At 52.4% G+C, this 25,107-nt stretch overlaps 2 protein-coding genes and 1 long non-coding RNA gene across 3 annotated transcripts in view; 2 read left to right on the top strand and 1 right to left on the bottom strand.

Annotated features, from left to right (window-relative positions):
• The window catches only part of JPH2 (junctophilin 2), a 29,370-nt gene extending 22,502 nt beyond the window's left edge, over positions 1-6,868 (top strand). The window contains exons 4-6 of the mRNA XM_027442791.3: positions 1,157-1,962; positions 3,252-3,349; positions 4,317-6,868. Of these exons, the coding sequence (XP_027298592.2) occupies positions 1,157-1,962; positions 3,252-3,332 (887 nt within the window). The 3' untranslated portion in view covers positions 3,333-3,349; positions 4,317-6,868. The remainder of the gene's footprint in view (positions 1-1,156; positions 1,963-3,251; positions 3,350-4,316) is intronic.
• A 3,014-nt stretch (positions 6,869-9,882) lies between these two features.
• Positions 9,883-24,460, top strand: LOC119713368 (uncharacterized). The gene is made up of 4 exons (XR_005260554.2): positions 9,883-9,964; positions 10,063-10,489; positions 11,143-22,710; positions 23,795-24,460. It is a non-coding gene; the product is annotated as an uncharacterized lncRNA (long non-coding RNA).
• LOC101791646 (thyrotropin-releasing hormone receptor) lies at positions 15,198-23,098 on the bottom strand. Its single transcript, XM_027442868.3, has 2 exons — positions 22,249-23,098; positions 15,198-15,575 (listed from the first exon to the last, which is right to left on the bottom strand). Exons 1-2 carry the CDS (start codon positions 23,032-23,034, stop codon positions 15,198-15,200), a joined length of 1,164 nt encoding a protein of 387 aa, XP_027298669.1. The 5' UTR covers positions 23,035-23,098.
• Positions 24,461-25,107: the final 647 nt, after the last annotated feature.

Below are 25,107 nucleotides of genomic sequence, written 5' to 3'. Positions count from 1 at the left end.
AACCCAGGTGCTTTGCTTTTGGACATGCTGCTTTGTGAGCCCACGATGCCCATAAGGAACAGGCTCATGTTATTCTCATTTGCTCTGGGCATTTCAGGGATGCACAGCGAACCCTGTCCCTGCACAGGTCCCACTGTGCAGGGCACTGTGCATGGCTGTTGTTCAGAAAAACTTTCCTGGTCAGTCCCTGCTGGATTTTGCTCTGCCAGCAGCCCAGTGTGATGGGCTGCCCTCAGTGTCAGGCTCTGGCTGATTTCCTCAGACCCTAGCTGAGCAGTGATTTGCTCTGCAGACATGACCCAGGGTTAACAAGAAGTAAAGATTTAATGATACACAAATAATTGAAGTGACGGCAACATTGCTAAGAGCTGACAAGTCAGCATGGGAGATGAGGCCAGAACGAAACCCGAAGCCCTGAGTCACCTTGTGTGATGGTCCCGGTTGATTTTGCTGGTGCCCGGGTCAGTGCCTAGAGGACTGGCTCTCACTGCCAGCCCTGCTCCACGCATGAAAAACATGTTTTTCCCAAAGAGAGGGATAAAAGATAGATCATCTGGGGGTATGTGCCTTTCCTGAGGAAGCAGAGCACCTCCATGTATAACTTTCTAAGTGTTCACACTATTAGCCAGACTGAAATTTCCCAGATGGGAAAAACAAACAAACAAACAAACAAACCAAAGCTTGTATGGGAGCTTGATACCCTTAAGGCCCAGGATAATCCTTCTGCGTGGCTCCAAACCACGAAAAGCTGGGCTGCAGACTTTCACTGGTTCTTGACTCAGCTGGAGCTGCAGGCCTGCTCCTCCCTGCAGGACAGTGCAGGGCGGGCATCCACCACCATAGGGAATCCCTTCTGGAAACAGGCTCAGGGAGGCAGTGGAAAAATGCAGCCTCATTCCCCTCACTCGGGAGCTTGTCCTGCCCTGAAGGAGAAAAGCACAGGATGAGTTCGCAGCGATAAAAACACAGCTTGAGGCAGCCAGAGTTGTTTTGGGGGGGCAGGTGACAACGGGGTGCTGAGATCTCTGTGTTTGGGCTGGGGTACTCTGCTCTCCATCCAGGTGGTAGAGGTGCATGGCGCCAGGGCCTCGCTGAGCCCCTGCCCCAGCCTCCACGGCCCCCCCGGACCCTCTCCCACCAACCCCTCTCTCCGCAGGCCCCGAGTACCAGAAGCGGAGGCTGCTGCAGGAGATCATAGAGAACACGGAGCACACCATCAACATGGAGGAGGCAGCGCCGCCGCCACGGCCCGAGGGTGCCCCGCCGCCCCCCACGCCCCCCGAGAGCCCCCAGCTGCACGAGGAGGACGCGGTCCCCCGCCGCCGCCACAGCCCGGCCCCCAGCCCCGCCGCCACCCCGCCAGAGGCCAAGCGGGCCAAGGCGGCCGCCCGGCAGGACGGAGGCCTGCGGCCGGGCAGCTGGGGCGAGGCGGGCGGCGGGGCCGCCGATGGCGAGGCCAGGCCGGCCTCGCGGGGCGCGGGGAGGCCGGCAGAGCAGATGGAGATCGGGCCGCTGCAGCGCATGGCGCGTGAGCCCGACGTCGAGCTCTTCAAGGGCTACCACAGCTACGCCGTCAGGACCTCCTCGGTCTCCCCCACCACAGACTATGAGGAGGAGCCGTTCCCCGAGCACCACAGACCACCCTCCCCGGAGAGCCGGGGGGAGCCCCAGCGTCACGGGGGCACCCCGGTCCCACCACGGGAGCCGGAGGAGAAGCCGGCGCCGCGAGCGGAGGCCAAGGCAGAGCAGCCGCGGCCGAAGGAGGCCCAGCCGCGGCCGAAGGAGGCCCAGCCACGGCCCAAGGAGGTGAAACAGCGCCCCAGCCCCGAGCGCAGGGTGGCGGGCAGGAACGAGCCCGCTGACAGAAAGACTGAGGGCCGGGCACCAGGGAGGACGGAGCACAAGGCGGGGGCCAAGCGGAGCCCGGCCCCGCTGCCGCCGGATGCAGAGGAGTGCGACGAGGTGATGTGTGGCACATTTCGGGGCAAGGCGGGACACTCCGGGGACAGCAGCAGCTCTGTTGCCTTTTCTGTCACAGGAATTGCGTTGTTTTTTTTTCCCCCTGCTTATTCTTTCCCCAGGATACCCAAAGGGCCCAGAGACTGTGGTCTCAGAGCTGCAGTGCTCCTCCTTGGGGCTCCTTTTGGGATTCTGAAGCTTTTTGGAGGAAATTCTCCATTTTTACCTCTCCCACCACCTTTCCACCCTCCAGGGTTTTGCTCAAGATGGGCTTTAAATGTGTTTTGGGACATGCATTTTGTTTGGGAAGGTGCAGGAAAAGGCTGTTCTCCAGCCCCTGGTCTCACACAGCCCAGAGAGTTTGGGGTCAGCTCTGGGGCCGCCCAGCCTCCAGCCCAGCTGCCCGGGGCCTCAGGGACCTTACAAATACCTTAGGAAACTTTTCCCACACTGCTCAGTCTGGAGAGTCCCTTGGGATCTGGGAGGCTGCAGAAGGACATTTCCTCCTGTCCTTCCTCTGTCCCCAGCCATGAGGGTTTCCATGGTGGATGCAGTGAGATAAATCTGCAATTCCAAAATTTGAGGAAAACAGACATTTTTAATTACATTTTTCTCCTTTTCTCTCCCCTTTCCACGGGTCTGAAAAATGTGGGGGAACATGTAGGACAGGAAAAAGAAACTGAGCATTTTTTTCCCCATTAATTTTACTCTTACAGTAGGGGCACCTTATGAACTGATCCATGGTATTGAATCACCATTTGATTTCCCAGGTGTAAAAAATAGTCCCTCAAATTCATTTTGCTGTGAGCGAATACAGCTGTAAAACCACGATTTATTAGCCTACTGTTCCCACAGTCCTGATGTGAACAATCCCAGTGTGACTTTAGAGAAGCACTGCTTGGAAGTGTTTTGTTCTGAGATTAGAAGAATCTCATACAGATGGAATTGTTCATTTCAAATGCAGCAACTTTACAAACATAGATGACGTTTGGGGTGATGTATAGGGTGAAGAAAGGAATTGGGAGGAACAGGTTGAAATGGCAGTGTACATGCATGTGGCCAGAGTCTCTAGTTTGCTTTAGCCTCAGCACAAGCTAGCAGTGAAGGAGTTTGTAGGGAAGAAATAGGAGCAGGGATTGATAGATTCAACTAGTTTGAAATTCAGGCCAGACACTTGTGCATTGGGAGTTGGTGTTACTGATATTTTTGAATAGGAGAATCAAGGCCACTCCGTCTGTCTCCTCACCATGAAGCTGTGGAATATAATACTCTGGTTTGGGTTTTTCTTTCAGGGACCTAACACAATCGTGATCTGCATGGTCATCTTACTGAACATTGGTCTGGCCATCCTATTTGTCCATTTTTTGACATGAGGTGCCCTTCGGACAAGGTAAGAAGAGCAATGAGATTTTATCCTCAATTTGTAGACCTCACTGTGGATAGTTGACTAGTTTTAAAGCCTGCACAACTCATTCACCAATGAATAGATGCAATTAGCTTGCATTGAGATTCTCAGTTATCCCTTGTTTGTCCCAAGAGTGGCTTGTGGAATAATTTCAGTGGATAGTTCTTGATTTCTCAAAGTTAAAAGGTCAGACTGTTTTGATTGGATACAATCCCACAGTTTTACCTTCCCGGTTGGAAGGACATGGTTCTCAGAGCTAGAACTCCAGTACAAGAATGTGTGATGTTAAATTTGAAATTTGTTTTCTGCAATTACTGCTGCAAGAAACACTTTCAATTTACTCTTCTATGGCCAGGTAACTTGTGCCTTGCAGTATTCCTTGGTATTCAGCACAATAAGAGGCAGGAACACACAAAGAGAATGTGAACCTGTGAAATTTGCAGCTCTGTTCGCACCAGTGCTGGTTCTGCCACTGTTAGGTAGTTGAGTTTCTGAAGATCAGTGTGAGCTGAGGTGTGTCTTACTAAGGCTAAACTGGAGCTCAGGTCTTCCACCTGAATTAGGATGAGGGCTTGCATTTGGATTTGGTGGCAACAAAATCTTGCGAGGTTTCTTGTGCCTGAAGAGTTCCTAGACACAAGAATGTGTCACCTTGGGCTCAAGATTTCTGTCACCTTGCGTTCAAATATTGGGGAAAAAGAAGCAAACATCAGGGCTGAACATGACCACTGGGCCTCACATGAACATAATGTGGGATGCATCTCCCACGCTCCAGTGAGGGTATCGGGGTGCCTTCCTCGGGCATGAAATAGCTCTGCTGAGCACTGCTTTATTTGCTGTATTATTCCTCTCTCAACCTGCAGAGATGAAAGCTGTGCAGACAGCAGTGTCTGCGTGTCAGTTGTGTGTTTTGCTCCTCTTTGACTCTCCCATTCATTTGTGTCTGTGACAGGCGTTGCTGCTCTTGGAGACCAGAGACCTTGGTGGGGATTAAATCTCAGTCACCCGGAAACACCTAAGAGGAGGACTTGAGATCCCAAGGTTGCACTGCAAACATGAACCTTAAACAAAAGTGCCTGAAGATCAGTTCAGTCTCCCTGCTCCCAGGCTGTGGCTGGCCTCTGCAATCTACCAAGAAAAAAACAGGATTTCTGCAATTCAACCTCCTTCTCTTCTTTGTGTAAAATAGCAATTGCCTTAAATTGTTCTCACCAAAGCCATCAACTGTCCTGTCAGGCCAGGGATGAGGGATTTATCTTTAGCTGTAGGAAAATGAGTGAGGTCTTATCCATGCACTGTGATATGTTGTGTAACTCCCTTGGTTTGACTCAGTGTCAGAGATTTCCCAAAGAATGTCATCCATGGCCTGAAAATGAAGCAATACACAACCAAAATGACTCATGAGAGCCGCGCCACGGCTAGGGCTGGACACCGTCGCCCTCCGCGCTCAGATGTCATCCAAAGGGACGAGCAAAAAGTCTTTCCTTTCCCCGTCGTCTGGAGCTGTATTCCGCCTATGGAGGACTGAGAGAGAGGGGAGCAAGTTGACGTTGGGCTTGTTGAAGTGTAACCAGAGGCCTGCCCGTGCCCGCCGACGTGCCGCGCTCAGGGGCTGCGGGGTGGGGTGCGAGGGGCTGGCTGATCCGAGGCTGTTGGTGTGCCCAGGGGTGCTGCGGGTGGAGATGGTGCCCATTTAGGGCCTGAGCACCATCCCAGCGCTCTCCTGCCAGCGGCAATGCTCCGTGCGGAAGCGTCTTGCAGTGGGTGACTTCCCACTGTAACGGGAAAGGAAATAGATGTGCTGAATTTGCCCCTTTGCCCCCACCCCTTTTTTTTTCCTATGAAAATGGTGCAAGTTACAATTTAAAGGAGGTACTTACTGACAAATACCCCCGTACACCCGCAGGTTCCTCCCCCTCGAAGCACTGGACTGCGAGGGGGCTCGAGTGCTGCTCTTTCACTGAGACAGAGTGAACAGACTTTCCAGCCAGAGGATGCAGGGTGGCTGTCGTGGGAGAGGTGAGGTTATTCCTGAAAGAAAAAAGGTGCAGAAACCTGAGTGACTCCAGTGCGTTTGGGTGGCAGGCTCAGAAATACACAGCAGCCAGACTTTCAGCAGTGGTAGAGCACAGAGGGGCGATTCTTGCTGTTGTTCTTGTGTGTGAGGCTTAGAAGCCGAGGCAGTTTGTACCAATTCTTCCCAAAGCTGCGACAGAGAGTGACCTTTTGAAGGAGATGTTGCCACCGTGACCTGCTTTGATCCTTAGCAGTGCGAGCTTAGAAAGTCGGCACAGATGAAGTTACAGTTTAGTGTGAGGCTGAGTGCTTGGACATGTTTCTTCCTTCTTTTAAGAGCAATATGTATTTTCTATCTCTTTTTAAGTTAATCGGAAATGTTATTTATAGCTGGTTGTGCACCTCTGTGTATCCTGAAGTCCCACAGCACAGGACTGGGTGGGAAAACCTGAGGGACTGGAAAGAACGGGAAATGTTGGGTAAGGAAAAAAACAGATGGCCAGTCTGCTCCAAAGGTCGGTCTGAAAGGGTTTCAGAGCCAGGGCAGCAGACAGGCAGGAGTTTACACGGACTGGAGACACAGGGCAGAGCCTGCCTAATTTATCTACTCTAATTATGATATAAGAGAGTGAGAATAATTCAGTAGTTTTCTTTGTGAACCAAGTTTATTTTTTAACCTTATTCAGCTCAGGAACATTGCCACAGTAGCAAGTACATGGTGTTCACTGTGGGAGAAGTGAATGTGATCCCTTCCTAAAAGCAATGTGGCTGTACCAGTCCTGAGAAAGCTGTGCAGCATCATCTACACTTCCACATAGAGTAGTTTAGTTGCAATTTGCTTCTTTCTTTTTTCTTTTTCTTAAATATAAATGTATTGCAAACCCCAGGCTCTGCTGCCTTTGGCATTTTATCCCTGTTTGCTGGCCCTCACCTGCCAGCTGTGCAGTTTCAACATGCCAACTGCTTTTATTAGCTACCAAGACAATTTCCGTTGAGAGACCTGAGGGGCTTTTATTTATCACTAAGCACAAAGAAGGATCTTTTTTTTTTGACAATGCTAAGGTAATTCTCCCCCCTCCTGCCCCAATTTTTTTTATGCATGTGATGTGCACTCGGTAATGTGCTTTCCTCCTATTAACATTCTGAGAAACGTAGGTAGATTTGCTTTTATGTGACATATAAATATATCCATATCGCACTGAGACGTGGATATATAGACATATATATATAGCCCCTTAGGGATTTCGTTTTCTTAGATGCAAAATAACAGATTTACCTCAAACTGCATGCTTTCAAAACTGAATAGGATATTGTGTTATACTTTTCAGGTCTTACAAAGATGCAGATACATTTCACTCTTCACACAAAATTACCTTCGCCACAGATTTTGCAAGCTGTGTACTACAATCTGTGTACTGCTGTCCGGAGTTTTCTGTCAGTTGTTCTGCTGGATTACGTGCAATAATAAACAGTTATCTGCTCACTGTATCAGTGTTTATCTTTGTGGGGGTTTCTTCTCGGTATGACACACTCATTCCAGTCTTCAAGGAGAGGTCACGATGATGAGGTCCAGAATTTCAGAGGTGACAGCTGGATGGGTTTAGCTTTCCGCTAAATAAATAAATAAATGTTGAATGTCTATTTCAAAATCTGCATTTTTGGGTGATAGGGGGGTGATGTGCAAAGAGAATTGTTTTCATTTATTGTTTTTTGAAAGTTTGGTGCCAGATGCTTGAGGACATCACCAGCTCTCCGAGTGACCTGTGTGTGCATGAAGCCAGCACGGGGCCCACTAGCCGCAGGGAGGAAACCCTTGCAATGAATAACAAGCACGCGCTGATGCGGACCTTGGCTCATAAATAACTCCTTGGCTGCATTTTCTCTAGAGGATGGCTCAGCTCAGAGGGGAACGCTGGGCTCAGAGGTGGCTGCGGCTGAGCTGGCAGAGCCCCAGACACAGGACGAGGTGAGCAAGACTCAAGCCTGGGGTGCCTCAGGCTGGCCATGGCCACAGGAGCCAGGCTTTTGGGGAAGGTGGGGCTGCCCTGGCCTCTGCATCAAGGGCTTGGCACTGGTATTGCTGAGGCCATCCAGGACCACCACCAAGGGGAGAAAACTGAAAATCACCAGCCAGAGCCTGGCTAGTCTTTGATACATACATACAGTGCGTGTGCCAGAACCCTCTAGAACCCTGCAGGAAGGAAACCAGTTGCAGACCACGCTGCTCTGCTGCTGTTAAAACCTCAACCCAAATGCAGAGATGCCCTGGGACCTGTGTGTCAGCAGTGAGCAGAGACCCACTGAGCTGGCCTTGGGAGGAGGCACGGGGCCGGAGGAAACGCACCTCGCTGGCCCAAAGCCTGGCGGGGGGATGTGGGCAGCCGGTGACAGGTCCCTTCGCTGCCTGCCTCTGCCCGGGGCAGCTGCCAAGTTCCTTCCCAGCCACGTACTGCAGCCTGCTCCCCTGGCGCCACAGTTCTGCGTTTGGAGAGGAGCAATTCTCACTTTCTTTCTAGCCCACTGGCTTCAGTTCTCTTGTGTTGATTTAAAGACCCACAGATGTGATCAGGATGCCCTGTTGGTGCAAAATCTCACGTGCTCTTAGGCAGCATTGAAGTCACAGCAGACCCATGAGCTCATGGCCACCTCCAGCCCCTGAATATTTTAGTGAACAGCCGAAGTGATGGGAAAGCCAGGATGGGGAAATGGTAGCGGGGAGAGCCCAGCACCGGGCAGGGGCACAGGGGCCCAAGGAATGCAGGATAGCCAAAACCTTCAATCCCTTTTCTATTTCTGGAGCTTCTCACATGAGTGAAGCCAGGCTGTGCAGAGGGGCTGGCAAGACGCAGGCTCAGCCTCCACAGGCAGCAGGGGCTCCCCACAGCCTCTGCAGGGTGCAGGAGGCCTTGTGGTGGAAGATTTCTGTGCCCTGATAAGGAACTAAGGAGACGAGTTTGGTGAGACGATGGCTTTGCTCTCCTCTGGGCTTGTTTTGCTGCTGGTGTTGGAGGAGCCAGCAGCATCTCATTCAGCCAGTCACGGGGGGGGGAGGCGAGGGGCAGCAGGGTAACCGGAGCCCTTCACACCTCATAAATCTCCGGCTGGTGAATGGAGCAGATCCTTGGCCCATGCGGAGGCAGCAGGCAGGGAGGCGGGTCTCTTGCTGAAGCCATGATGTAGTGCTTCAAAAATATGAAAAATGCCAAAAAGAGGAGAACACCCCTTCCCCGGGGTGGGGGCACCAGCGCTGAGACTCTACCTCAGGAGCCGCTGCTTTTGGGGTGATGTCCCCAGCACTGTCCCTGGGTGCATGGAGAGGAGTCGGACATGTGAGAGCCAGGAGAGAGGCCCTGGCCCGATCCGGTGACAGAAGGGCACACGTTAGGTAGCTTGCACCGCTGGGAGGGAAGGTGCAACCCGAGCCCCGGTGTCCTTTGAGAGTGACGTGCCCAGCCCGGGGATGGGCTGGCGGCACTGCCCTGCCCGCAGAGAGCAGGAGCATCCCCCACTCCTGGCCCTGGTCTCAGGGCTAAGGTGGTCCTGGCTGCGAGCTGGTCCTGGGGAGCACAGAGGGGTGACCCCGCTCCTCTGCACAGGGCAGGGGAACTAGTAGCTTTCCCAAAAGCAGCCTGGGACAAGTTGCTTTCATTGCTTATTTCCTCCAAGCAGCCACCCAGGTCGTGCTGGCTGGGGCAGCCAGGCTCGCTTTCACCTGTGGCCATGCTGCCCACAAGCCGACTGCCAAGCGGCCAGAAGGACACCAGCCCTTTGCTGACCCTCTGAAAATCCTATCAGCGCTGGGACCACCCTAGGACCTTCTCCCCAAAAGGGAAAAGCTGCTGCCCCCAGTCCCAACCGCTGGCACCAGGTGTTCCCACTCAGAGCAGCACCGAGCAGCCCCCGGCGCACTCACAGCATCCTCGGTCTCTATAGAAACAGCACGCAGAGCACCAGTCAGCGGGCTGAAACTAAAGAAAACACTAAAACAGCCTTAATACTTCTGCCCCATCACCATACTTTGCAGTTCTGTTTCCACCCCCATGTAGCAGCTGCAAAAGTGCCCCTGGTTTGGGGTCTGCAGATAAGCCAGGGCAGGGCTGCCCATAGGGGTAAGAGCCCCCGCTGCAGGGGGTGCTTGCACCAGGTAGTGCTCATCCTATAGGGCTGGTGCTTGCAAAAATTGGCAAGCTGGGGATATTTGAGTAAATAGAATCAACTAGAATCACTCCTGGGGGACTGGCAGGCTTTGATCATCACAGCACGCTCCCCGAAATGGGTGCTTTGCTTTAAGGAGCGCGGAACAGCATCCTGTGAGCGAGCAGAGAGGAGACAGCTCCGAGAGCCAAAGAGCCCTCCAGAGGCCTTGTGAAATACACATTGCAAAACAAGCAAATAACTTCGAAGTGATTACACCAATATTGCTGTAGGACTATCCCCCCAAGCCTTATTAGCAGCTCCTTAATTGGAGCTTGCTTGAACTAATTAGTTCAAAGAAGCAGCCAGGGGCCAGAGCAGATTGAAAAGGGGCCGCCTTTAATTCATTCCCTTATGTGTGGCCCACCCTCACTTGTGCCTCTAAGAAATGTAAGCAGTTGCTCAGCATGTTCTGTGGTGAGCTGTCACTAGTTTAAAGGTACTGCTATTTTGGTTTTACTCATGTGCTCTTTACTCCTTCCTTGCAGGCTTGTACCAAAGAGCAGAGCCGGGCTCTTGTAACCAGCTCTGGTTGCAGCGTGGGGCTGGGTCCTCTTCTGCTCCTTTTTTCCTCCCTTTTTGTAGGGAGCCACTGGTGCTCTGTGGGCTGCTCCCCAGCACGGCCTGGGGCTGGCTCCCGAGGTGCTGGCAGAAACCAGGAGGCAGAGCCTGTCCCAAAGAGCCCCCAGCACGGCCACTTCTGATACTAGCTGCTGTGGATGCCCAATTACCTTCCTGAAAGCACCCCTCCCACCAGGCAAACCCAGAGATGATGTAAGAAGGCAACCTGGCTGGTGCTTATTTCAGCAACTCATTTAAATTCTGGTGTTTTGCAGCAAAGAGTCCTTGCTGCAGACCCTGCTGCTAACCCTGTGGAGGTGACCGCTCTGCTGCGCTGGGGTAAAGCAGAGCCAGGTAAGCATGCTGGATGTGGTGTCTCTGATGAATGCCTTGAGCTTCAGCCACCATGGGGTTTTCTAGCCCATAAAGCTCCCACCAGTGCTTCCCCTGAGCCACTTCACTCCCGTGCCCCCCCTTGGCACACACACACCCACGCTCCCACCCAGTGGCTCTGCAGCACCTGTGAGCGTGGCAGAGCTGAGCACCCCCCTCCTGCCACCAGACCCCTCTGCTGCATAACCAAAGCAAGCTGCTGGCATTTTACCAGGTCAGTAAGCACTGCAAGGGCAGGATTTAGAAACAGCAAGCTTTAATTAAGAAGCTAACAGGTTAGATCAAATTGAGGAGCAGCTTCAATGCGGTAAATTATTTAGGAGTGATTTTTAGGATCTGTTTGGAGATGTTTGTAGACTTGCAGCCTGCTCTCGTGCTAGTGGCAGTGACTAAGTGCTGAGGGCAGCATGCAGCTTTGGGCTTCGCGAGCAGGCTTGGGGGATTTAGGGTGCAAAGTATGCTCAAGTTTGAAAGGGGCTCGTGGATTTCTTATAAGGAATTGAAGCTTTGCTCAGACCGCAGATACCCAGAGGAGGGAAGTCTGAGTGACTGGGAGCCTGTGGAGAATATTGGGCCCCTGATATGTCAGTGCATCCTTCTCTCTGCTGCCCCAGGGCTTGCTGTGCTGTGCTCCCAGCTGCTCCTCGTGCAGTTCCAGCCAAGCTCGGTGCAGCTGCACAGACCCAGCACCACCAAACGTGGCACCATGGCCACAGTTCCTGGAGACAACTGGCTTGTCTGCTGAGACCTTGCCCTGAGAAACGGCATGCACTGAGGAACGGAGAGCTCTTCAGGGAACCGCGAGCCGCTGCTGGAATGCGAGCTCCCAAAGGTCCCTGCAGGGCTGGCACTGATGAAGAAATAACATCAATTTCTCTCTTCTCACCACCGTGCCCAGGAGGAGCTCCCTGCCCTGTTGCACTCCAGGGGTTGCTTTCCACGGGCACTCCCAGCAGCTTTGACCCCTGGTCTGGCCCAGGGGGTCGCTGTGGTCTCCGTGGGGTGGGTCTGCTCAGCCCCACCCTGCCAGAGGGGACAGAGCACCATGGGGATGCCCAGGCTGGGGCTCTAGCAGTGATTGTGGAAAGGCTGAACTTCAGAACCTTTGTGATCTTTGTTTCACCTAAACTAGGATTTTTTTAGAGGGAAAGCATTGAAGTCTGTCCTCCTCCACCCAGATAAAGGCCAGGCCAGATTTCCACCCTCCTGTTTTCACTTTGCTCATTAGATACTACTTGCACAAAGGAAAAAATGCTTGTGAGTCCTCACCCTGCAGTGACTGGGATTTGGCTCCTGTCTCACTTCAGAGCAGGCTGCAGGGCTGTTCTGGGTGAGCAGCAGGCAGGTGGCAGAGGGAGCAGAAGGAGCAAGTAGGCAGAGGCATAAAGGTGACTGAGTGTCTTTTGGAGAAAGGAGAGGGACAGGGAGGTTGGCTCTTTCCAAATCAGAGCCCACCTCTAGGGTTTCCAAGTCCAGGGTACTATGCAATAGTGCCCAGAGGAGCAGGCTGTCCCGGTTACTTTGGCTGCCTGTGGGAACAACCCAGTTCAACCATCAACAGAACCTCGGTCCCAGCAGGAGCTGCCCCAGCTCCCTCCGCTCTGAACCACCTCTGCAGGTCTGTGGCTTTGCTGCTGGTGGTACAAAACTGCTTCAGCTGCCTGCTTCAGACTCCCTCCAGCCTAATCCCTCTGGGAGCCATCAGCTGAAGCCTCGAGCAGCAGTTACTCCTTGTAATTCCTTTCTGCTGGCAACTCCTTTCCTAACAGCATGCATCTGCCCGTCTTCTCAAGCAGCATCTCCTTAGCAAGCTGAGTGCTGACCTTCTTCCTTCACCTACAGCCTTCCCAACGTTTCAGCATAAGTGCAGGGAGAAGGAGCAGGAGCTCATTGCTCATCTACTGAGTTTAATGCTCCAGTGCCTTTACTGGAGATCTCGTGGTGCTGAGAGAATTTATCTGCCAATTACTTCTCAAGAAATAACAAAGGATCATGCACTACTTGGCAGATAAGGGCAGAAAGGGGAGAAGAGAACAGGTCTTTTTTTAATTGAATCTCAAGTATGTTGAACAAAAACTTCAGAACCATCAATTAGCTGTTGGCCTGGGGCTAAAATTTAATTAGGAGAATAGTGCTTTCAAACTGTCACTGTCTGGGAAGGAAGAAAAAAAAAAAAAGCATTAAAGGGAACAGCAAAAAAAATGGAAATGTGATGGGGAAGACAGAAAAGAGTTTGTTGGGATGCTTTAGTATTGAGCTGTTCCCTGTACTGGCAGAGATCCAGGCTGCCAAAGTGCATGTCCCTCACCTCAGAAGTGCCCTAATCCTAATTTTAATCCTAAATCTCCATCCTGTGTGGTTGAGGAGCAGGAATCAGGCAGAGGGTGCTGCTCTCTGCACCCAAAGGTGCTGGCGTGCTCAGGGCCCCGTGCCCCTGCTGCTGCAAGCTATGTTTGGCTGCCAAGATGAAGAAAATTAATTCCTGTGCAGGCTAGGTAGGGCACAGGTTTAAGCAGAAGAAGCTATTAGGTTTTGAGGAGGTAACTCTGGAGCAAGGACTCACTAGAGCAAGAGACCAGCATAGCTCTGGGCTGTGCGACGCGTGGTTCCCACCTTGGGGCTGGGTAAGAGCTGACACATCCAGAGCTCACCCCTGGGTTTCACCATGCCCAGGGGACCAGGAGTTGTTACCTGGGTGTTGCATCGAGGTGCTCTTGTGCTTACTGATCTATTTCTTTGTCTGCAGATGCTTTTGTCTATTTTTTTTCCTTTTTCTCTGAGCTGCTATGGAAGAACTTTTTCTAATGGGGGGAAAAAAATCTCTTTCTACTAGAGAAAAGATTTTATCAGCAAATTCTTTCACTTCTTAGTTTCTTTTGCTAAATAGAATGCTTCTCTTGTGCTGTAGGAAAAGTATGTCTTTTTTTTTTTTTTTTTTTTTAAAGAAGCAGCTCCTAGATTTCTTTGCAGAATTTTCTTAAGAATAACAAAGAGGAACTTTGCTCTTGAAGTCCCAATATATGCAAAAGAGCACAAAACAATGACATGAATCCACAAATTCCAAACATTTCATAATATTTCACAAATATCTGCCAAATCAGTGTTCCCTCTCCTTATCCTCCAGGTATTCTGGAGCAAAGCAGGCAGTTTAATAATCCACAACATAACAACCATACATGCAAAGCCACCCTACACCAAAATGAAATAGATCCTGAATGCTTCCGTGCACATTGGTGGGGAGTGAGGTCTTGTTCTGGCTCGCCCAGGGAAGTTATTTTCCATAGACACAGAACAGTTACTTGAAGTCTTGTGCTCTTAAAAATATCTCACGGATCTTTTCCCAAGGAAGATGTAAGCCTCTGATTTAACGCTCTGGGTTGCTGTAAAGCAATGTTGGGTGCTGAGGCTGAATTGGCTGCTCAGAGAAGAACTGTTCACAGTCACTTCAGGGTTACTGGTGGCTGACTCTTATTTTATTTGGCAAGAGCCTTGGCATTTGGCTCATCTGTAATCTCTTATGTTTTACTCCCAGTCCAGATAGTCTCTTGTGAGTCTGGGGCAAACGTTCTTAGGCTGGCTTCTTGGATGTGTCAGGTTATGAATATCCACTTCGCTTACTAGATGACAGCAGCAGTGAGCATTGCTAATGCCTTATAGGCAGTGCCACTTATCACAAAACATTTTATGGACTTTTATGAATTATTCTTAGGAAATAAGAGAACTGTTTCACCTGCCATTGAAACGCAGCTGTAGCTGGGACAGCGTGCTGCTTGATGGCATGCAGCTGCACCATGCCAGGGCTTACAGGGCAGGGCTACCAAAGGCTATCCAGCCAAAGCAACTGCAGGAATTTAGACAAAAAAAGGTAAGATTATTCAAAAGAAATTCAGGCCACAGTGTTGGAAGTATTATTATTACCTTAAGGAACACAGATTAATTTGATCGTTTTTTTTCTGTAACAAATCCAAGTGGTCTGGACCTTGGGTTTGCATGCCACCAGCACAGCAATATCTCTGGGAGCACGGGGTGAGGTTCCTGATGCCCAGCTTCAGCCATGCATAATGCACAAATCTCCATCTGAAAGAGTCAGACTGGTCTCTTCAGGGTCGTGGAGAGGAAGGGTCACACCTAGGGAGACATTCGTCTCCTCTCCTTCCTCAGACTGCTACTCTGAGATGAGAGGAGCCGCTTCTTGTGCCCAGCTGTCCCTGTTACCTCTGGCAGTGCTCCAGAGGAGCAGCTCACGTGAGTGTCTACGTTATAGGCACCTGCCTTTGGGAAGGGGATCCTCACCCCCTAAGAAACCCGGTCCAGTGTTTTTTTTCCTCCCTTGACTGCCCTTCTCTTCCTGGATTTCCTTCCAGTGCTCTGGCCCAACTCAACAAAGAGCAGCACTTGCACGTAACACAGGACGGCATTGCGCTGCTATATTTAACTACAGATTCTTTAAAGATGCTAAGCATTGACCTGCGCCTAACACATCAACAAACAAGAATAAATTAGCATTAAGGAAAAGCAAATTAATTCGCCTCTAAGAATCTGTTTTGTTAAATGCCCTGGAGAGGTATTAACTCAAGCTGGCCGCAATGCCAAAGCAATTTCTGTTGGCGCTTTCCCAGCACGGTGCATGCAGCCACATAGCTCCTGCGTTGTTTCAGGGTCCTGGTATTTATTTGGCAGGCCTGCTTTTCCTTGCAGGTGCCGGGAGGCTGTTCAGCTCTTCTTGTTCGGTGAGGAGATCCGAGCTGCCATGAGAGCAGTCCTTCGTGACGCTGTAGTACACCGGGGCGCTGTGTGGCGTGGGGTTCTCGGTGCTCTTCTGCTCGCACTCCCAGAGCTTCCTGAAGGCAGCCCTGAATTTCTGGGACATGAGGTTGTAGATGATGGGGTTGATGGCGCTGTTCAGGTAGATGCACGTCCGGCAGAAGAGCAGGAACCAGATGTTCAGGTACGGTGGGTCCATGAAGGAGTTTACCACCACCAGCGTGCGGTAAGGCATCCACAGGAGGGCGAAGAGCACCACCACCACTGCCAGCATTTTGGTCACCTTGTTAGAGGGGATAGGCAAAAAGAGAAACAGACAGATGGTGCTGAAGCTCCAGCAGAGCCTTCCCACCTCTAACTGCGCAGGTAATTTATAGCATCGCACATATCTCTCTTTAAGGATTTAAAATAGGGTCACAAACCATGGGACTGTCTATTCCTCACTGAACCCATTTTTGTTCATGAAATAATATTGCATAAATACAACCTTTAAATGACAGATTTTCACCTACCACTCGATAGACTTTGAAATGTCAGCACAAGCATCCCTCAGCCTGGAAATGAGTTGGAAATAACCATGGGAATTTCTGTACCAGAAAACAGGTATGAAAATTGCTCATAATGTTAAATCAGTGAGGAAATTAACTTGTGTCAAAGTGGGATCCTAAGTTTTTTAGGTACCAGGGGTGAATCTCAACTCCCTGTCTGGGATCTCCTGGTTTGCTATGCCTGCTGTGCTCCCAGGGACAGGCTCCTGGTACAGAGAAGCACTGGGAGCAGACGAGACTGCCTGGCGTCCTACACAAATTCCTGACTTGCCCTGATAGGGGAGCTGCTCAGCTAATCAGTACGGGTTATTATAATTTGCAGCACACTAGGGAGGAACTACATTAATGTATTAGGAACAAGAAGATATTGAGAATGCAGGAGCGAGCAGTAATTGCCCTCAGCTCAACTCAGGCTTGCTTAAGAAAATGTGTTTTTGTACTGAAACTCCAACGATCCTAATAATTTTGACAGCTACATGTATTTTGGGTAGGTGACAATCATCCTTCTGCAAGTGCTTACAGAATACATGTGTCCCCAAGGAGGAAAGTATGAGTAAACACCGATGCTGCCCACACATTAAGGTGGCGGTGTTTCAAATGTCAAAAAGGGGGTTGTGCACTGACTCCTCTTCTCTATAAGGAAGCAAGCACTTGGATCACACTCGGTCTTTCAGCTTTTCTTGGATGTTTTTTTCTTTTTTAACTTAGTTACAAGCAGTGATTCCTTCCTGTAATGCTTTGTGTAGAAAGAAGGGGTGGTTGGCGGTGGCAACAAAACTTTTCCTACAAGAAAGGATCCATTGTCAAGCCGAGGCCAGAATAGAAGTGTTTTGCTGTGTGTGGTTTAACGGGAATGTGAGGACACTTCCCAGAATCAGATCTTGCCGTGATGCTGTGAGTGCCTGGGCTGTTGCTAAGACTGCAGCGTGTTTGCTGTTGCCTTGGGGGAAGACAGAAGGGACTCTGAAGAGAAAAGCTTCAGAGCTTTCTAGTGCCTTTCACAAGGGTGGCTGGATCCATCCCACGGGCTTTTGGTTTCATGCTGCTAGGATGAGGCTGCTGGGTGACGATGTGCTTGGTAGCAATGGTCCCAAACACAGAGTCACTGTCTGCCCTGAGCCTGGCAGGGCAATAAAGGCTTGACCTCCCCTCACCAGGGGAAGGAGCATCCTCCTGCGGGCTATGAGACCGCATTGCTGTGGGACAGAGCTCCAGGTACCACAGGAGCCCAGGAAGGAAGGATTTCTGCCTGAGGAGCCATGCACATGGATGGGACCCATGCTCTCTCTGTACCTCTCTTTCCAAATATCTTTACAGCAAATAGACACAGCCACAATGGAGCGATCAGCTGCTCTGCTGCCTCCCTTGTACCACTTCTCAGGTTTGCAGAGAGAAAGGCTTTGGGTATATTTTTGATTCATCTGAGGTTAATATCCTGAGAACATGAATGAATTTGATTTAAACAAAAATGTGATAAAAGCTGAACCCTACAGCAAAATGCGAACAGCTCAACTCAAGTGATCCTAAGTACAGTTTCATTCAGAATTTAATTCTCCCCTACTGAGCAGTTTATTCAGGCTGCTCCTCCTGGGAGATGAGGGCAGGCTGTGCTTCACCATCACATCCCAAATGTGTCCAGGTCCTGCCTGGAAGGGGCCTTGCTAAAGGGGTGTCCCTGGGACAAGGCTGGAGGGAGCCTTTCCATCAGCTTCAGTAGTCCTACTGCAGTGGGATTTCTGCAAAATGTGTCCTGGAAAACTTAAATAGCACACCAGTGTAGGAGGGCACCGAAGCGCACACACTCCTCACTCAGCACAGGGGTTGTCTCCATTTCCGAGCTGCCAAAGTGTCTGCTGTAGAGAATAAACCTCCAAACTTGTGTCCGCTTAGCTCTGCTCTCTGCCAGGTGCCACTTCTGGCCGAGAGCTTTCTGCGCAGTGAAACATCTCCCTTTAAAGCTAACAGATTAGTCCTGCTCACATGCTTGTTTGTGAGGCTGAAGCATCTCTGACCTCTTCACTGATGTAACTGTTTGCTCAGGACACCGCGATGTTTGTAAAGAGTGAGCTGGACTCTGCCTCGCCGTGACAAAGCCCGAGGGATTGCATCCTAGGCTGACAAGTAAGTTGGCTGCAGTCCTTTCCAAGACCAAACAAAGTTTGTTATGGGAAAGAATTAGTGATTCATCTGCCTTTAGCCGGAGCTGCCCCTGCTTTTCGGCTGGCTGTTACGGAAGCGTTGCAGTGCCTGACAACACCTTTACCCAGACCGCAAGAGGCCACACAGGTGCTGTCACAAAAAGACCTGTGCTCCCTGCTCCACGTCCTGCAGCCCTGCAGAAAAGTCATCCTGAGAGGGGATACCTGCTGAGGAACTAGAGCCACAAGGATTTGTTGCCTACTCTTGCTAAATGCCCTCGGTGCTCACTGAGGATGCTGCATCCAGGCTGCAAGGGGAGAGGGCAGCCCTGCCCCGAGCTTGCTGCGAGATGAAATTTGCCTCATAAGCCAAGTGTTCTCCTGGGGCTCCAGTTGTATATGGTGCAGGATGGCTCTTCTGCTTAAATCCCCGTGGTCTATCCCAAAGTCACGTCACAGGGAAAGCAATCTCCGACATCATCTCCACGCACAGCTGCAACCCCTCTCCCTGCCCTCCCTCACTCTGCCTTTCCTGGGAGAGTACCAGCAGCACGCGTTCGGTGCTCTGAACTTCCTTCTGGTGCCTGATGGAGAGTCTGGGAGAATGTGAGTTCACTTATCCCTATCTGGAGCAGTCTTCAGGCATGGCCCAATAAAGCAGCTGCACCCCCTAAAAAAGACAGATCCTTAGTGTTGCTTCAAAGCATTCTTCAGGGAAACACCAGCCGGGGAGAAAACTTCTCCATGAGGTCTCACAACCCCTGTGCATGCTGTGTGCACGGAGAAGCCACAAAGGGGCTGTGGCTGGAAGGAGGACGAAGCTTTCAGCCCATGTCTCCCAGGCCACTCCCAGCCAGTGCCCGGTCTCCCTCTCCCAGCACCGCTGTCCTGAGCTGCTGCATCCTTTTTTAGGAATCCCGCTCCCTCTAGTGGTCCCTAGCGGGTGAAATCCGTGCTCGGAGCTGCACCCTCACTTTAATCTTCCCTGCTGGCAGCTCACGTACTGCTTTCACAGCCTCCTCATCGCCCTTCCAGCTTGGAGACCCGCCAGCATCTCTTGCTGGAGCACTTTCTGGTGCTGTGTCCTCACGGCTGATGCTCAGGACGAGACCCATCACCAAGGCACCCCCCTGGAAATTCCTGGTGACATTTTCAAGGGCTGTCAGCGCTTCTCTGGAGAGTGTGAGAGCTGGGTGTCGTAACCCAGGCCTTTCCACCCTGGCCACGGGTAGTTCATGAGCAAAGAAACCCACTTGTGGGCTGCTCACCAGCCACAGCTATTGCAAAACAGGGTCTGGTGGGATGATTTGAGATCCTGCTGAATTTCTTCCTCCCAGAATTTCCCTCTGATTTTGAGGCAGTGTTGCAATTGCTATCGGAAAGCCAGAGAGGACATCTTTCTTCTGGTGAGGATGACCCAGGACACCAGTGTCCAAGTTGTACCAGCCCATTGCATCAGGGTTTTTTTTGCCTCTGACTTCCTCAGGAGCAGGTCGTGGAGGTGAACCTTGCCCAGAGAAGGCCATTCTGGTCCCTTCTGTGCCTCTCAGCAGAAGACATTTCCCATCTTTCCTACAGTCACAAGGGCTGGCACCCACCTCTGCTAAAGCTGACCTGGGGGGCTCCCCTGGTTCCAGGCTGGGGGTGTTGTGGGGCCGTAGCACCCCCAGGAATGCCCTCTTCTCTGCTCACTGCTGCTCCCATCCCGTATCTCCATCTGCCAGCTCTGCTGGACCAAATGCATCCAGCTGCCTCCAGCCTCACACTAGTCCCCTCTCGGTGATGTGCCCTGCTCTCACCCCGCACACTGCAGCAACTCCTGCAAATGTCACTCATGTGGTCCCTGCTGGCCCCACGCAGGACAGCTCCAAGGCAGAGTTCTGTGCTGACCCTGCGGGGCTCCCAGGAGACCTCCTTCCTCCCTGCCCAGTTGCTCAATTGTTTTTTTCCTTGTAACTAGATGCAGAGCCGTGACTCACTGCAGCCATTGCATCAGGATGCAGTGCTCCAGCTGGGCTTCAGACAGCACCGGGGGAGATGCTCTGGGAGGAATCGGGTTTGTTACGCTCAGAGAACTCTTCATGCTGCCCAAAGCTCTCATAAAAATGTTGGTGTGGTTTCACTTGCTTTTGGTGCACAGTCATACTGGACAGTAGTATAAATTTCCTATGCATATATATAAAAAGAAGTGACCGTGTATCACAGCCACCTCTGGGGTGCAGCATGGCATCCATCCATGTGGCCAGCTGTCTGACAGGCAAGCGGTGGCCCAGCTGGGGTTTCTTTCTCCTTTGCTGTCTCAGCACAGGCTGCCTCGAAGTGCTGCTGGTGTGAAGCCAGAAGGAAGCTGGGAATGTGGCTGGAAGCCTCATGAAACAAAACTGCTCAGAAACAGAAGTTTGAAGTCACCTTGCCTGCTGGTATTTTAGCTGCTATTTGTGCTTCACGAATAGCTTATGAGCAGCTTGGATCCAGGATTCTTCCTTATTTCACACTGCCGTGAATGTTAGAAGTATGCTCTGAACTGGAAGCATGGTCAAAACCTCCCTGAAACCTCCGGAGTCCAGTGAGGGGGAAGTAAATTCCCCCAAATAGTTACAGTCAAACGCACTGATATCCCTTATCTCTCTGCAAGGCAGGAGGTGAGGATCGAACAGATTTACAAAGTGGCTTTTGCTGTTTTCCACTACAAATAGCAGCGCTACTGCTTTCTCTCCTGGGTGAGCAGGAGATTCACAGCAGGTTCTCAGAGGCTTCAGCTGAGCTTCTGTTAACGAGAAAAGCTGGGTGATTGCTTTCTAATTCCACAAAGCATCACAGAGCTCCCTATAGAGTGAGAATATTGCCGATGATGATCATAGCACTAACCACACACCTGTATAGGGAAGTAGGTGTTGATTGTGAATAGAGATAGAGAGACTCCCCCTTTCAAAACAAGTTCTGACAATTTAAAACCTCGGTGACATCTTCATTCCTGATGAGCCCAGCTCTGAGATGTAAAGCTAGCCAGGGGCAGTTTTTGCTAAGATATTTCAGGAGCTAATGAAGAGCTCAAGAAAACTGCCGGTGTAACAGAGGAAAGAGCACAGGATGTTTCCAGGGGCTGGAGTGCCTTCATCCAGCCCCTTGGGACTGACAGCCTCGGGCACTCATCCTAATGAGGCTGGAGCACGCTGTGTGCAGTGCCCACCCCACGGTGCAGATGTGGCAGGAGAGGTTTCTGCTCCTTGGCCATGCAGCTGTGGGTGCTGCCCTGTAGTGACTGGGGAAGTTGTGGAAAAACCCTGCACCAGCAATTGGGAGAGGAGTCTGGTGCTGTTACAGATGTTGGTGCTTGCTTTAAACCTTTCTGGGATGGAGCAAAAGGGAGAAAAAGCTGAACTAGAAAGACCTAAAAGCTCATAAAGAAATAATACTTATTCTCTGAGCTGCTTGCTTCCCTCTGTGACTGCGAATCGTCTCTCCCGGGCAGTGGAAGTTCCTGTGCAAGTCAGGCAGCGAGTTGGATAAATGATGTTTTTAAGACTGGCTGAAACTAATCTCAGCCTGGCTGGAAATCAGGTCCTGCTTGCTCAAACTCAGCAGGAGAGGCTTAAGCCAGACCCCAAGCTTCAGCCCTTATCTTAAAGCAGACCACACGTTGAAGTTTGAGGCTTGAGCAGGATGCTCTCCTGCAGGAGTCCCATGCTCAGACACTGCCCCATCCCAGGAGCTGGGTGAGAGACAGTAACTGCTTGTGGACAGAGAGAGGAGGAACAAGGCGAGGAGATGGAGACAAAGCAAGCAGCTGGATGACAGAGGAGTCACCGAGAGGAACACCGTACCGCTGGGACACTGAGGTGCCTTCCCCAGCCACAGGGAGCCGGGGGCTGCAGCCAGGGCTGGCTCAGAGGATGGGTCCTGTGTCCTGCTGGCTTTCCCTTCCCTTTGCTTTCCAGATCTGAAGTCACCTGCCTGGGACCTGAGTCCGTAATGTGTCCTGGCACCCCCCTCCCTGGGGAGGCAATCAGGAATTAATTATCCAGCCAAACCCCTGAACTCTTGCCTCTCCCAAATGATGTGGAGGCCAGCCAAAGCAGGGGGGAATCCATCTGTGCTGCCAGACCCCAGCTTGTCTTTGGGATACCCCCTATGCAGCAAGCCAACCCTCCCAGCTCCCCACACAAAAGGAAGCAAAATATTGGGGCACCCCTTTCCCTGCCAGAATCCGCCCCCCCAAAACCCCTCAAAGCACTGAGCCCCAGCAGCCCACCCGGCAGGGGGGCCCTACCTGCCTGCGGGAGCTCAGGGCCCCCCTGTTGCCCCGGCAGGAGAGCTTGAGGGAGCCTCCCTGGTGCGTGGAGCCCAGGCAGGGGTGCTGCGGGGTGGCGGGCAGGGGGCTCATGAAGAGGATGCGGGCGATGAGGCCATAGAGGACAGTCGCCAGTCCCAAGGGGATGACGTAGAAGACAGCGAAATCCAAGAAGTAAATGGGCATGTAAAGGCTTCTGGAGACCCGGTAGCCACAGGTGACCTGCGCCCCATCCAAGAAGGTGACCTGGGTGGTGTCCACCAGGAAGAACCACATGAGGCAATAGAGGGAGGTGAAGAGCCAGAGCGAGGACACAATGCGCTTGGCGCGGCTCACGGTGCAGAGGAGCTGCGCTTTGATGGCGTGGCAGATGGCAATGTAGCGCTCCACCGTGAAGGCAGTGATGGACCAGGCGGAGATGTTGATGCCCAGGTACTGCAGGTAGGTGATGCAGAGGCAGCCGGCGTAGCCGTACACCCAGGAAGCCACCACGTCCGAGATGTTGGGCAGCCCGGCCGCCAGCAGCACGATGAGGTCGGCCACCGCCAGGCTCACCAGGTAGCAGTTGGTGGGGGTCACCATGTGCTTGGTGCGCAGCACCACCAGCACCACCATCACGTTGCCGGCGATGCCCACGCCGCAGATGAGCAGCACCAGCAGGATGGTGACCACCTGCAGCTCCAGGGGCTGCCGGGGCATCCTGCCCAGGGTTTGGTTGCCGCTGCCGGCCGGGCTGGCTCCCGGGCTGGCCGAGCCGTTCTCCATGGGCGCTGCGCGGCTCCTGCGCGCCCCGAGCGCCTTCCCCGGCGCAGCCCTGCCGCGAGTAGGGGATGCTGAGCGCCCCCCGGCCCCCCTGTCCTCCTCCCCTCCTCCCCGCCCACCTCTTCTTCCCTCCCCTTTTTCTCCAGACCTCACCCCAAATCTTGCTGTCTCCCGCTCACCCACACCCCCCTCCCCGAGTCTCTGCTGGGGAGCAGCCAGGAAGCCCCCAGCCCCCGGGAACCCCCCAGCTCCCGAGACACCCCAACACCCGGGACCTCCCAACCCCCGGGAACCCCCAACCCCCGGGATCCCCCCGAGCCCCCGGGATCCCCCCCCCTGCTCCCGGGGTGCCCCAGGACCCCCCAGAGCCCCCACCGTGCACCTGATCCTGCCGGGTCCTAGCTCACCGCTGAGCCGAGAAGGAGGAGGAGGAGGAGGAGGAGGAAGGAGCCCAGGTGGGGATGGGGGGGGGGGGCGGTGGCAGGCTGGAGACCCCTGGAGCAGAGGCCCGGCACCTCCTGGCAGGAGGCTGCAGGACCCAGGAGTGTGGGTGCCTGGACTCGGAGCCCAGCCGCAGGCACTGCCACCTCTGAGGAAGGAGAGGGGAGGATGAGGAGTCCTTCCTTCCTCCCTCATCCTCAGGAGGATGGGACCAGGGCGATGCCTTGCCTGTTTCCCTTGGGCTGGGGCAGAGGATGCCTTCCCCCTTCCCTGGGGGTCATTCAACCCAGGTAGCAACCTCCTCGAATTATTTCTCCTGCAGCCACCCCATCCCAAAGAAGCACATCGATTTCACTTCAGGAAAGGCTTACCCACCCCTGGGCTGGGGGATCCGGGCTCTTCCTGGCAGTCGGACTGGGATATCTGCTTTCTAGCTGGTCAGCCGGGTGGATGCAGCATTTCCCCGACAGGCAGCTAACACAGCAGCAGCCACTACTTGCTGTCAGCTCCCTGCTTGCTTCTGACATCTCCACAGTCCCTCAGGAATACATTTTCACACTGAAAGACCAACTGTGATTAGAAAGATAAAGTGCTAACAGTACCCTAACCTGTGGAGCGCAGGGAAGGGCAAGGGGAAACGCTCGCTTTTCAATTAGATTGCATTTGGGGTAGCAGCACAGCGACCCCGTTAATTCAGACACCGAAGCACATCACCAAAATGTGAGGGATCTTTCTGATGCTGGGTGATTCAGGTCTGGGACTTCACGGGCACATCTCTGTCTGTGTGCTGCAGTCCTGGTGTGGATAAAATGCCACACAATGGCTTGGCCCCACATTCCTCTCCCTGCCAGCAGCAGTCTGTCCCCAAGCTCTGCCTTGCTGGGACAAGCAGTACTTTCCCCTTTCCTCTAGGAAACCTTATGCCTCCAGTTGGCTCCACGGAGTGCTATCCCTGTAGTTTTTTTTTCTCTTTCTCACACACACACCGACATTTCATTCAAGTTCGTCTCATCTAGGAAGGACAAATTCTCTCTCCTTCCCTTTCCATTTCTTCCTTAGGGGTCCTGCTCCAGGACCTCACCTCTGCGCATCAGCCCCAGGCTGGGGAGGCAGCAGCAGGTCCCTGCCCTCAGAGATCTTCTCAGGATGCATTTGCTTCTACTTTTCCCCGCTTCTTTGTTAACAGATGCACTGCAATTACAGCTGTTTCATGATATTTTCTGCAGCCAGCAGTGTGTAATGCTGCGATGCCTCACTGGGAGGCAGCTCCAGCACCCCTGGGTGCTACTGACCCACTGGAGCCCGGCCGACGGCACCCAGCACCCACCACTTGGCAAGGCTGTCAGGCACAAGGCACCACCACAATTATAAATCCTAATCAAAATTACCAGCAGCAGCACTGTTCTCTGGCAGGAGCGCAGCTTGGTTATTCTGGTTACAGCATCCTGGTTGCTTTACCCCGGGTTATTTGCAGAGCCACAATACATTATCCCTTGCTCAAATTGCCCCCTTTAGTCCCACTGTTGCTCCCATCTGCCCTGACCCTTCTCCAGTGTGAATAAATCCTCCTACCTGTGGAGCAGCATGTGTCAGGAGGTAAACGAGGAAAGGTGAGATTTAATCCTATTGCATGTG

Source organism: Anas platyrhynchos, chromosome 21 (genome assembly GCF_047663525.1).
Source record: "Anas platyrhynchos isolate ZD024472 breed Pekin duck chromosome 21, IASCAAS_PekinDuck_T2T, whole genome shotgun sequence".
NCBI classification, from domain to species: domain Eukaryota; kingdom Metazoa; phylum Chordata; class Aves; order Anseriformes; family Anatidae; genus Anas; species Anas platyrhynchos.
Note: the sequence above shows the minus strand (reverse complement) of the source record. Positions and strands in the feature narration are given on the sequence as shown.